The 14319-nt window shown below is 46.2% G+C and overlaps 1 protein-coding gene across 1 annotated transcript; it reads left to right on the forward strand.

Moving 5' to 3' along the window:
- Positions 1-1596: 1596 nt before the first annotated feature.
- bach2a (BTB and CNC homology 1, basic leucine zipper transcription factor 2a) lies at positions 1597-13649 on the forward strand (the record flags this gene model as incomplete). The annotated part of the gene is made up of 4 exons (XM_079225136.1): positions 1597-1863; positions 5186-6601; positions 12230-12436; positions 13245-13649. The coding sequence occupies 4 exons, from the start codon at positions 1597-1599 to the stop codon at positions 13647-13649; spliced, it is 2295 nt and encodes a 764-aa protein (XP_079081262.1).
- Positions 13650-14319: the final 670 nt, after the last annotated feature.

A 14319-nucleotide genomic window follows, 5' to 3' on the forward strand; every position in this document is an offset into this window, starting at 1 on the left:
TCAGCTGTAAAAATGAGACTTCTAAGTGTCCTCTCCGCTGTCATGGTGCTGAAACACAGATGAAAGGGAACCTGTTACAGAAACACCCCCATAAACAAGAGACCACTGGTCCGGCTCCACATCCTGGGCCTCCTCCTCACCTCTGCTCCGCTGGGAGTGAGCTCTCAGCGGCTGCATCTCCTTGTAAACTCTAAAGTCTCGCCGACAACGTGCACAACTCGTCATCGGTCCTCCAGTATGATGAGGCAGCCGATAAATCGCAGGGCGTTTGCGTGCTGATCCAAACCTCCTGCCTTCACTGCCATTCGGAAGCCCAATGCGTCTCACTGCTTTCTGCATCAACAGAAACCTGGGATGGCTGCTTGGTTCCCAACACATGAAGTGCAGGTTGTCCATTGAATGTAATTTTGATGTCTCTGTTGAGTGTGCATGATTCAACCAGAACCCGGGCCGGCTTGTGGACCATACGGTGTATGTAGAAGGTAAAGACATACTGACACCCCATGGCTGTGGAGCAGTCTGGCTGCCACAGATCCAGATGTTTTACTCTGCTTGTGCTGGAGCTTGCCCACAGCTGCATGCAGTAAAGTGAGCCCGCGATGCTCCATGCTTTGTGAGCCTCTCGGACACGGTGTACCTCTCTTCATAAGTATTTATCCACCACTTTCCTCAGAGAAATAGCGGCAGCCAAAACCCCAAAAAAAGTCATCCCCCGACAGGGCTCGGCTGTACGGGTTGCCAGGTTGCTATTGGCAACCATTTTGAGAAATTGGCAACCAATTATTGTCCTTTGGACAGCAAAACGCAACATTAGGCAACCCAATAAATATTCTTTTAAAATATATTTGTTGCATTAGTGATAATTTACTAGGAGTTGCCCCCTGATGGCCATTAGAGAGAATGCACGTTTAAGGACACTCCTGCATTGACTTCACATTTCACATCTGGAGGTTGCCCCCTGGCCCTATTGCCCCCTGGCCCTATGCCCTATGGTTATCTTTAGAGCCCTACCACTAGGGGGCTCAGCCTCCTGAATGCCAGCTGAGCCTGGCACTGAAACCATTGCTGGATACTTTTACACTCTTCCCACATTTGAGCGCAGTACATGGTATCACTTGTTCGTTTGAAGGAATAATGGTGTTGGGAGACAGGACTACATTTATGTTATTTGCTTCATAAACTTCAAACTCAAATGACTCAACAGCTAAACGTTCTCTAAATATCTAATTGAAATAGCTAACATCACAGATTCGAACTGTCTCTGTAAGATCTTCCCCCGTAGGGTCCCTTTATCTCACCGTTTTCCAGAATGCACCCATTACTTGTGGTTGTGTTTTTCACTGTTGGCTGGTCAGTATCCTGCTTGGGTATCGTATGCAAATGATGTCACGGTGACTGTGATTGATTCTGAAATGGGAACCTGGATTTGAAGTGCAAATCTTACACACTAATACTGGAAATGTTTTCTTTTTCATTCACTACAAATTCACTCATGACCACTTGTCCCTTTAAGGCACTACACTACTGTACTCTGCCCCCTATGCTACAGTGTCCTGACCTCCTTTCCTTCCTCTGTGCAGGCTGCTAAAGAGAGTGATGTCGGCAGGCGAGGAGCGGGATGGCGAGGCGGCAGCGCCCGTGTACGTGTACGAGTCCAAGGTCCACTGTGCCAATGTGCTGCTGAGCCTGGAGGAGCAGCGGCGGCAGGGCGTCCTGTGTGACGTGACCGTGCTGGTGGAGGGCAGGGAGGTGCGCGCGCACAGGGCCGTGCTCGCCGCCAGCAGCCGCTACTTCCTGCAGGCCCTGCTGGGTCACAACGGGTCGCCAGTCGAAGCGGAGACCATCATTAACCTGCCAGACAAGGTAAAGGACCAACACGGGACACTCTGGGAGTTCCACGGAGGAACCGTGGTTATCTCAGTTTGAGCCGGGAAACACAGGACGAGTCACGCTGCCGAGTGTGTTTTCAGCGTAACACAAAGGGAATCTCTTTCTCTGAAGTGTGTGTGTGTCTTTCACATATCTTGAGAACCCTTCATTGGATCTACTTCACACTTGGCTTGTGTTTCGCTGGGTTTCCAAGGACGTGCAGTGTCAGAGGTGGTGCAATTTGGACAAGGCACCCGTTAAACATGAATAATCTTGAATAAACAAGCGTCCAGTGTGTGTGTGGGCATCAGGCCAGCTGTCCCTCTTTACACAGACGTCCATTCGGCTCCGTTACGCCCTCCACTGCCGACTTAACGGGGGAACAAGTCTGTCCACCGCATTCCGTGTTTGTACCTTTTGATACGGGACGACACGGCGGTAGAACAGTGCAGCCTTGAACAGGCGGAAAAAGGGCTTTTGTTAGTCGCTCCCAGCGGCTTACGTTACCATACATCGCCCTAGATCTGTCATATTGATTAATATGTCCGTGTAACTCCACCTTACAGTGATCATTCGCACAGGCCTCCACCACTTCAAACTCCTCCCCCTCACGACATTAAGGGTGGCTTTATTTTCCACATCCCCGCTGCTGTCCGCTCACTCCTCGCTACTTTACTGGAACTTGTTGTGGCATCGAGGGGAACAGGTTGGGGGTGTTTCAGCACCAAGGACACGGCCATGTCACTGGTGTACCCTGGTTCTTCTCGTAACATGGCAGTAAAGAATACACAATCATGTGCATCTGATAACAATCTTCTACTTCAGTGTGAGCTAATAAATGGACTCATTCTTTACTCCCAGTGTATGCATAGAGCTGCAACCTGAAGCATATTTCTTGCTTAAGGTCCTCTCCCTCCCAACTAAGGTCCTCTCCCTCCCAACTGACCTCAAACTATCCACTTATTTGATTCTAAGTTCTGGTCACAGCTCTAAGTGGCATGGTGGCGTTACCTCACGGGGCGAATTGGTGTAATGGGAATTTGATATTCTTAGTTGTAGTTTATCTTCTACAAACCTTTAATGCAAATCATCTTCTGTCAAATGCAAATGTTATACCATTCCCGTAGCCAGTATCAAGTAATCAATCACTTCTGTGGACAGGTCATAAATTAAGGAAAGGAAGAAGATCCTTTAAACCACAGGTGGTCTAGTATTTGTTCTATATTCACCTGAAACAACATGTTCCTTTGTAAAAACCTCCCTTTGATCTGTGTATAATTACCTTTGTGAAATGCTACTCTTAAACTCGTAAACTTCTGGTATTACGATGTTCATCATTTCAGTTTAGGGTTATTAGGGTTAGGGTTATGGCTAAGGCTTACATTGGCAAACAGCGCTACCTGGTGGTAACACTCTACTGTAGTGTTTGGTTTGATGGATTTACTTCAACCCTGGGACTGAACGCAATCCATCTTGGCCAGTGTAACATGGTGTTAAATCAAAATAAATCCAATATCGGTCTATTTCTTCACACATATTGAATGTAGTTTCCTTGGCTTCTTTGGTTTTAAAACATAGTTGGTTAGTGTAGATGTATATATTAAATTGTGTCATGTTACATCAGACTGAGGTAAATCCATTTGCTCACAGTATTGGCAGAAACAGTGGCGATGATGACCGATCACTATTTGTGTCACTGTGAAAACTCTCCCAGTGCACAGCTAGCTCTGATCTCTTGTTTTTGTCAGTCTGAAGGATTCATCTGGTCTCTTTGTTGTTGTTGTTGTCTAAACGCTACTGACTCCTCAGTAATCCCATTCTGCCCATACATGTGCCCTCTGTGTCTGTACAGTAACAATCAGAACACAAGGTGCAATGTGGACGTCATGTAGAGAGCCAAGACATGCTATACTTAGTGTTAATGTGTGGTTCTGGATTCCAGTTCTACAATCTTTTCGTGAACGGTTGATTTGAGAGTTGAAAGACCAATTGGTGGGCTGTGTACTAAATGTATGGCAATAAAAAGAATCGTGCAGCCCAAAAAACATGTCGTCTTTTTTATATTTCATCATCATACAGCTTCATGATAACAGAATATATATCATATTACTTTTGAGGGGGAAATAAAAGGTGAAAGCTAGATGTAGAGCGGAAAAGGATCCTGCATACGTGATCGCATCGCTCTCCTGTGGCAGATCTCTCTCTCTCTGCTGCTCATCAGCGAGGTTGGGGCCGGTGAGCAGTGCAGCTTCTCCCGGCTCCTCTCGGTGCTGATGCAAGCTGAAAATAGGCTTACATGCGCACCAATATATACGCAGACACACACACACACGCACGTGAGCACACGCACGCGCGCACACGCACATACACACAGCAAAATGGAGCAAGCACATGCATGCAGCAGCATACTCACATATGAACGCAGTAGAAGCTGACAGTGGTGAACGAGAAGAGAGCAGAGGAGATGATGGGGGTGAAGAGAGGGAGGAACAAAAGGATCCAGGCAAGAGGACAAGACTTATTAGATTACCAAGGCGGGAATGTGGCAAAATAACTGAGGATGGAGAAAGTGGAGTGGTTGCTCGTGGGGTAAAAATTCTGCTCCATCCGTTTTCAGCCCACCACCTCTTTGTTCAAGTCTACAAATCTGCATTGTATTTTTCCGTAAATTATGTCATATTGTTTTAACTTACAACATTGTTCTTCTTTTACTGTGAAGAAACCGCACTAATTGCAGTATAATGAATCTCTTGGAGTCCACACATACAGATGCTTCTAACATTCCGGTTCCCTCACTGTCGCTGATGTTTTATTAAAGAGTAAAAATGATCTCGGAGCTCTTCTGAACAAGCAAACAGCACCAGAATGTGACTCGCAGATGTATTATTATTATTATTGTTATTCTTGCTCCAGAAGGAAGCGGACCCTCCCTACGTTATTCCCAGTGTATTAGTGTCCCTCTTCCTGGCGCCATTAGAGCAAAACAAATAATGGCCTGACACATAACTAATTCTCCCTGTTCTCCAGTTAAAACAAACTGAAAACGTCCTCCATGTTCCCCTGTTGTCTTAATGAATTCAGTATAATGTCCATTTCCACCGCACTAAATCCATCAGTACATAAGAGTCAGCAGCTTCCTTTTTGCGTGGATACTGCAGGTCCTTGGGTCCGCGGCAATCCATCGGCCAAGTGTGAAGTACATCGAAAGAACGGTTCTCGAGATATGAGAACATTCCCACATACACAGCTAGGTTCCTGGCGTTAGACTGATACACACATGACAGTAAACAATCCTGTCATCTTCTCTCCTCTACAGGTGACGGCTAAGGGCTTTGCTCCTCTGCTCCAGTTTGCCTACACAGCCAAGCTGGTTTTAAGTCGGGAGAACATCCATGAGGTCGTCCTGTGCGCCGACTTCCTGGGCGTTCACAATTTAGAGGACTCTTGTTTTCGGTTCCTTCAAGCCCAGCTACAGAACGACAGCCAGCACGCCAGCAACGGCAAGGTGGAATATGACGACGACATCACGGCGGAGGACGCCAGCTTTTCTGAGGCCATATCTTCGGACGACTCTGCAGAGGCGGGGCAGCAGACCAATCACGTGGCGAGCCCCGCCGCTGACCTGTCTCAGTGCCCCAAATACAGGAAGTATCAGTACCAGATCTGCGATGACAAGCACAACGGAGAAGACCATCACAGCGGTGATGATGTCATCTTGGCCAACCATACCTCAGTCAGCCCTGTGAGCTCCCAGCTCAGAGGCAGCAGCGGTGCTCCACAAACTCTTCTCACACCCTCCAGGATCAAAGAGGAGCCGTTTGTGTTCGAGGAAGAAGGCGACGAAAGGAGCGGTTGCAACCCGGAATCGTGTACCGAGGAGGTGCTGGAGATGGAGCTCGAGGTAGAAGGGGTTCCAGAGGCCGCCGAGCACTCTCCGAGCCGAGGGTCGCCCTCTTCTTGCCTGCGCTCCTATCTCCAGAGAGGTGGCCTAGATCTCAGCGGTGTGCCCAACACCACCATCCAGCAGCTGCTCACCAACAGACTGTCCCTCAACCACTACAAGGAGCTGGTCAAAGACAGGCAGCGGGACAAGAGGGAATCCCTGGGCCGAGTGGCCCTCAAGACCGGCATCGCAGAGGTCACACCAACAGCGCTGACTGGCAAGAACATGGAGAGGCCGGCGTCCAAAGCGTCATCCTCTAAACACGAGGGGGAGCTGGACAGAGCCAGTGTCATCTTCTCCTCCGCTGCTGGCGAGCAGCAGATGTTGGCCCATCCATACACAGACGATACGTTCAGAGAAAAGGTCTCGACCCTGATGCAGGTGGAGGCTCCTTCTGGTCGGTCGGGCCTCTCCGCCAGCTGCCCTGTCCCCATCAAGGCCTCCGCCCACTCCCCTTCCCCTTCCGAGCCCCGGACCCAGACCTCCAGCTCTCGCTCCTCCTTCTCTTACCCAGAGGACGCAGGCAGCGGCAGCTCGCCTTTCAACCTGCCCCAGTTTGACTTCTCCTCCTCCCCACACTCTGGCTCCACCTCTGGACTCCCTCACTGCCTGGTCGGGGCGATGGAGCAGAGGAACCCCCTCAGCGGGGAGCTGGTCTTCTCTCAGGGTTGCACCAATATCAAAAGTGAACAGGGATTCGGGGCCAGCGGCGGCAACTCCAGCGACGAGTCGGGCTCCTTCTCAGAGGGAGACAGCGAAAGCGGCGTCTCCAGAATCTCTGGCCCCGAGGTGAGTGTAGTCCTCCATTGTGCTTTCTTCTCCTTTTGTGTTTGCACTTGGGTCTGAACAGCCGCCACCGACCACCAAGTCACAACGGCACTGAATTTCCCAAGATTCTCATGAGCCAGTTGCTTGAAGACGTCAGTGACCGGACTGGGATCACAACCAGGTTACAGTTTAGAGTAAGAGTAGCAGCTTAAAGTCACCTTATTATAACTAGAAACTGCTCGTAGGAAGTAAATATGAGTTTTCATGATGCAGCTTTTCCACATTTTAATTCTATATAGGCTCAAAAAATTATGCCTAATGTAACTCAGTGACTCCAGGATAACAGCATAGCCTGTTTACACATTTTGCTGTTTTAATAATTAGCATTAGTACGCTTTTATAAGACATTTTGGTAACACGTTATAATAACTGCATGCTATGAAGCATTAGTTAAGTACGAGTAAACACTTAATTTAAATAACAGAAAATGATATATTTACAACAAAAAACTAGAATGATGAAGGCACCACTCACGTGTCAGGTGATGACATTGCAGAGCAGCTGACGTGGCCATTAGTTTGTAAATACATCCCTCTACTGCTTTAAATGGTGAGGTTTGCAATTTGCCAGTGTATTGTCTTACCAAAATATCGACCACCTCCGATCAGTAACCGGCTCCGAGCACATAGTCCTGTGCTAGTAGCATGTAGCATGTAGCATGGACTTTTTTCCCCCAAGCATATTCAAAGTGGGATTTACAGCTGTGACTATTCTTAGACTGTTTTTTTTCTCCCTGGAGAAATTACACAAACACTTCAAACACATTGGAGATATAAGAGCCGTATGGTTGCCATGGCGATGCCTACGCACATGCAATGTATGTGGTGTGAGATGAGTCTCATACTGGAGCGCGCACACACACACACACACACACACACACACACACACACACACACACACACACACACACACACACACACACACACACACACACACACACACCAGCTTTATTAGATCTGAGTGTGGTGGCCTCTGGCCCGGGATGAGTCATGAATATGAGTTGCAGAGGTTGAGGTGCTCGGTTTTCTGAAAAGACTCATAGTCAGATTTTTATAGCGTCACAACTACAGAGACCAAACCTATGTATGGTGCATTGGGGTACGGCTGTTTGACCCAATGTACATATTTCTGCTGTTCTAACATCTTATATGTAATATGCATTTATTCATATTGGCGTATGATTATGTCATTAGTACATTTCATTTAGCTGAGGCTTTTATCCAAAGCGACTTACAATAAGTGCATTCAACCATGAGTACAAACTCAGAACAACAAGAATCAAGAAAGTACAATTTCTTCAATAAAAGTTAAACTACAAAGTGCTATCAATAAGAGACATTTAAGTGCTACTGCACTACCTTCCTTATTCAAGGTGTAGTCGGAAAAGATGTGTTTTTAGTTTGCGACGAAAGGTGTAGAGACTTTCTGCTGTCCTGGTGTCAATGGGGAGCTCATTCCACCAATGAGGAGCCAGGACACAAACAGTCGTGACTTTTTTGAGTGTTTAGCTCGCAGTGACGGAGCTACAAGCCGATTGGCAGAAGCCGAGCGGAGCGAACGAGCCGGGGTGTACGGTGTTACCATGTCCTGGATGTAGACTGGACCTGATCTGTTCGTAGCACGGTACGCAAGTACCAATGTTTTGAAGCGGATGCGGGCGGCCACCGGTAACCAGTGGAGGGCGCGGAGGAGCGAAGTAGTGTGGGTGAATTTCGGTTAAAGACCAGTCGAGCTGCTGCATTCTGGATGAGCTGCAGAGGCCGGATGGCACTAGCAGGTAGACCTGCAGAAGAGAGTTACAGTAGTCAAGGCTTGAGATGATCAGAGCCTGGACGAGAACCTGTGCCACCTTCTAGGTGAGAAGAGGACGTATTCTCCTGATGTTGTACAGCATGTCCTAAATGTGTTGACTAGTTCCATTGCTATGAAGCAAAGGCAATCAGGCACAGATACCTGCTGAGGTCACATTGTTAAAACTATTGTCTTGGTGGATGTCGATATAAGAAAGAAAGATAAAAGAAAAGAGGATATTAAACCTCAACAAAAAAATACTTAAACTCTGGGTCTTCATGCACTTTTCTAAGATAATGCTCAACAGTCTACTATTTAATCTATAGAAGACGAAGGCCATGTTATAAAATACATAAACTGATATCATGTTAATAGAACACATATGATAATAGTGTGTAATTTACCACACCTCTCACATCATTGAATACAGTTATGAGTACAGACTCTCTTCACCTTCCTGCCCACTCAAATGTATTTATTTTGAGATGTAGTGACGAGATCAATGACAGTTGCGATATGAAAAATGAATAAATAAAATTCCCTTGCACTCCATTTGAGGAAAACCTGCCTTCTGGAGGCTTGGATGAAGAGGCTATCTCATCCTCACTACACCTCTGGCTCATAATTGCGATCAGACGCAAAAAGGGCAAAATCTACTCACATTAGCTCAATATCTCTGGTGAAGCGGTGACGGGGCAGATAGTGCTATCAGCAATCAGCTATCGGCTATCAGCGGACACGATCCATCCTCATGTGCAGCTTATTGAGTCCAGCTGGCTGAAGCTAATGCAATCTATTCACACGGTCCATAATCAATCCCTTCATGGAAGTTCCAATGTTCAGTTTTTGTTGAACCTCTCTTTGAGATCATAACCCATAACCTCGTCACCTGAAAATATAGCTGTGAAATATGAAAACAAAACCTCAGTTATACTCGTGCTATATTGCACTCACCTCTATAAGCACATTAAAATTTCGTACTGTTTTAGTTCTGTCCTCAAACATCGTATATCACTCCTGTGTGTGTGTGTGTGTGTGTGTGTGTGTGTGTGTGTGTGTGTGTGTGTCCCACTTCTTTGCCCTGACCCAGTTGTCTCGCCCATAGAGCGTACACACACACCCTCGGGTGCCGTGCAGGCAGGTGCAAGGTGTCCTGGCCGCGTTCCGTCCACCATCTGCTAACCCTGACCCCAGATCTGCCCTTTCCAATTAGGCCAACCCATTAAGACCCTCTCCTCCCCACTTTGCATTCTGCCGTGTTGCTTTTTCCCTCCTTATTTAAGACGTGAGTAAGTCATTCCTCAAAAGTGAAATACAAACCAGACTTTCTGCAGTGACTCTGAAGCCGAAGGCTCCTGAACAAGCGTCGGTTTGGGAAGAGTTGGGAGTGTTGACATCTGGAATATGACCAGCTATGGTAATAGCAGATATGACTAATAACTATGATTCCAGCACAGATGGAAATGCACTCATTGATTGATCTCAGAACATCATGCGGCTCTAATCCTCTTCTGCCGGTGTGGGTGCACTGTATATATATATATATATATATATATATATATATATATATATATATATATATATATATATATATATATATATATATTACAACAGTTATTCTTACATTTAGTATTATTATTCTCGGACATTTCAAATGTTGAAGAGAGAGAGAGAGAGAGAGAGAGAGAGAGAGAGAGAGAGAGAGAGAGAGAGAGAGAGAGAGAGAGAGAGAGAGAGAGAGAGAGAGAGAGAGAGAGAATTTATGTTCATCCATGGCTCACTTTGTCATTCCAACCTTATTATGTGACTGCTGAGAGTCATGCAGCTATATATAGATGTATATACAGTAAAGGACAGGGCGGCACCTACGCGCACACACACTTAACTCAACACTCTTTTCCCTTTCCTCTGTTGTCAGAGCAGTGATGATGTCATTGTGGGATGCTGGCATGTGGCTGTACACAAAGACTCAGTCACTCATCAACAGATCGAATGGGCTACATTTATAAAGTGAGAATCTGCTGTCGACGGCAACAAACCCGTGAATGAATGAGAGGACACTTCCACATAACTAAAGAAAGATCCAGAGGGGAAGATGAATGCACAGACGTGAAGCGCTGTGAAGAAAGAGAGGAGAATCGATGGATGACATCATGAACTGATGCGTACAGAAAGAAAAATGGACTATGTAGGAACCACAATGATAAATAATACAATGTTCATACTCAATTAGGACCAAGATGAGCTGCTGGCCGAGGAACAAAGAGGCCCCCTGAGCACTCTTTGTGCCGGAGCTGCTGGCGTCACTACGCAGCGCCACACTGCCACCTAGTGGAGCACATCGACCTCCATCTGGCCAGCCGGCCATGGAGCTGATCCAGTTATTGAATGTATTCAGATAATTGACTTGTTCAAATGTAGCAATTAAGAACTGCTCCACCACAAGTAAAAGCCCTGAAGCACAGAAGTAGTATCAGTCAAATTCACTAAAGTAGCAACAATTAAATTGGTTGCTATTTTTATTCACCTTAAATCAAGATACTTTGCAGTTATACTTCATCTAAAAAATGAAAATGTGACATACACCAGATAAACCTCTTTGTAGTTTGTGAGAGCACGTTTTGCTTTTGATATTTTACATAAAAAAGGCGAAAATTGGTTGGCAATTTCCCAAAACGGTTGCCTATGGCAACCTGGAGACTGTGACTGCTGAGCCCTATTAAACAGAAGGATTGATACCCAGGTGTGCCTCGAGCCGGTCATAGTAAAAGACCTCTCTGACATGGGCCGGTTCCTCACACAACACAATACCACAGATGGCTGTGGTCTGTGTGACTCTAAATGACCATAATGTACTAAATGAACATCATGCTGTATTGAAGAAGACTTGAAATTAGAGATTGAGACATAAACTCATGTTTACTGAGGGAATAAATCAAGAGAGAAGTAGAGTCATTTATATAGACTTCTATACAACCAGGTGGTCAGGAGAGAGAATGCAGGTTTTAGTCCCTTCTGCATCAGCTTCACTCAGCAGAACCGGAGGTGGGCGCCTGGTTCCAAACAGCTCCACCAATCAGAGGGACGCTCAGTTGTGGTATTTGCGACTAGTCAAGTGCTACCTGTGATGGTTTTCTAGAAAGTGGCCCAGTGAGCCTGCAGGCATGTGGGAGATTGTTAGAGCTCATGGCTCAACGCTCAACGGAGCTTAGGTGTTTTGTCGGTTTTAATTGAACTCCCACAAAATGAATTAAGTAGCATCAATTATGCATATAGTTAAAGTCAGATGACAGTTTGAAACAAATGTAATACATAAGTAAAGCAAGTCAATAGAAGTATCAATACATCATTTTTCCTTTGCATTGTTGCTAAAGAGATATATTTTAGATCATAAAGTGTCAGATCATCAGTCTCATCAAGAAGAATAGTGACAACCTCAAGAATAGAAGAAAGTGACAACCTTCTGTGCCATAGTTGAGTAACGTATGGACATAATATTCAGGCTGAATCCAGCATGTTTATTCTGTTCTTATTATTAAAGCAGCTTCAGGGTGCGTTCACTACAACTGTCTGTGTGTTGAGCAGCAGGCCGCTTAACCCTGTTGATGCTTTGGCAAATGCTCCCAGCTTGCTGACAGAACCACAGAGTAGCTTAGCCTTTCTGGAGCTTTCAGCCATCGGCCCTGGTCTTCATCATAGTTGATTCATCTCTCATCACATTACCTAAGTAGCAATGTATTTAGATTGAGAAATAATCCTGTCAAATGAAATAAACCCCCTCTGGTCCTTTTCTTTCAGGTGAAGCTGCCCTTCCCCGTGGACCACATCACCAACCTGCCGCGCAATGACTTCCAGATCCTCGTCAAGATGCACAAGCTGAACTCAGAGCAGCTGGAGTTCATCCACGACATCCGCCGCCGCAGCAAAAACCGCATCGCCGCCCAGCGCTGTCGCAAGAGGAAGCTGGACTGCATCCAGAACCTGGAGGGCGAGATCCGCAAACTGGTACGAACACACACACACACACACACACACACACACACACACACACACACACACACACACACACACACACACACACACACACACACACAGATCAAATATCAGAATATCAGACAACATCATTGATGCAACAGGTCTGAAGCGTCCAGTGTGTTGTAGCTTTTGTTGTTGTTTACACTAGAATGCTTTTGGGTGATGTAGCATACCCTCTGGTGGCCATGTTGGGTAACTGTTGCTCCTCAATCCCATCGTTGAGAAGGGATTGCTGTTAGCTTCCACATCATTGTGTTGAAGGATGTCACAAAGCAGGTATGAAAATAAAGACTATCAATAAGGGGCAAAACCAAATGTGCACAGTGCCAGAAATGAAAATATGCCAACTATAAGGGTTTTAACTGAGTATAAGCATGTTAAAGTGTCATCAATATAAACTGGTTGATGGACAGGTTAATGGTAAGTGTCATAAACATTAAAAAGTCATTGGCATAAGCACAGAATTAAATGAAATGGATCGGCCCCATATATCACAGAGCCCCCCATCCAGCTACTCATATCAGTATTGGATCGGTGCATCCCCAACAATGTACATTGTTACATGCGCTTGCATGTATTTGACATGACGTTCCAGGGGCCGAGCCAAAGCTTGAGCCAGGGTCGACTACACAACACCGATGTCTGGCCTGGGAACGGACGACTGATGCTCTCGTAGTTATTGTCTCGGTGCACCGGACACAGGGCTCACTGCAGGAGCTGATAATATTTATGCTGTTTACGACTGGACCGACTTATGTGTTATGTGTCTTCTTCACAGGTGTGCGAGAAGGAAAAGCTGCTGAGCGAGCGCAACCAGCTGAAGGTGTGCATGTCGGAGCTGTGGCAGAACCTCTCCTTCCTCTCCCAGCAAGTGTGTCTGGACGGGCCTCCTCCCGTCTCCGCCAGCATCGACCTCACGTCCAACCCGCCGTCGCCTTTCTCTGACGAGGACTCGCCCCGGTCCAGGTCCCCCGCGTCTCCACAAGGCGATACGGCGTGTCTGTCCGACGGGGGCCCCAGTCAGGGGCCGGAGGAGTCAGGCCTCGGACAGGAGAACCCTGAGTGTCCACTGGTGCTGGGGTCCACAGAGGAGGTATGTAGCCCAAACGTGACAGTGGATTTCTGTCAGGAAATGACTGAGAAATGTACAACGGAGGAACAGAGGAGACAGAACTGTACTTAGAGTCTGGTGGCTCATACTTCTCTTGATATTTGAAGTCTTCTTTTCTTCTTTCTTTTTTTGTAATGGAGGACACAAGCGTTGTCTTATCAGCAATACTGTTCAACAGGTATTTTTGGACTGGAGATAAAACAGAAGCACTGGCAGCTTTCTTTCTTTCTGTGTCTCATCCTGACTTTTCTTCCTGTCAGCTTCCCTCCCTCTCTCGTGCATCATGGGAGGTTAAACTCAGGAATTCCTCAGAATGTTCGGTAATGTCCCTGTTAACATGTACATGCACTTTGCTTTACAGTCCTGTGAAACCTTGATAATTACTTTGGTTCTTATGATTGATTTGTAGTAAATATCAAATAATAATAATAATAATACACGTCTGACCGTTTTAAGTTTCAGCACTTCTGGTTCACGAAAGCAGTGCTCCAACATGTAGGTAAATATGCGTATTCCCTTTTTTTCTGAGAGGGAGTGATGGTTGTCAATCTCGTGCTGTGTGTTAAGTACGAGGGTGGAGACAGGACACGGTTAGACTAGCTTAGCATAAAGCATGGAGGCAAGGTGAAACAGCTAGCCCAGCTCCATCTATAGGGGAAAAAAAACATGTCTATTATATATATCTATAGTTCGAGCTACCAAATGTACTTAGTTTTGGTCTCAAACCCGACCGCATCTATTG

This window comes from Taurulus bubalis, assembly GCF_910589615.1.
Source record: "Taurulus bubalis genome assembly, chromosome: 1".
Lineage (NCBI taxonomy): Eukaryota > Metazoa > Chordata > Actinopteri > Perciformes > Cottidae > Taurulus > Taurulus bubalis.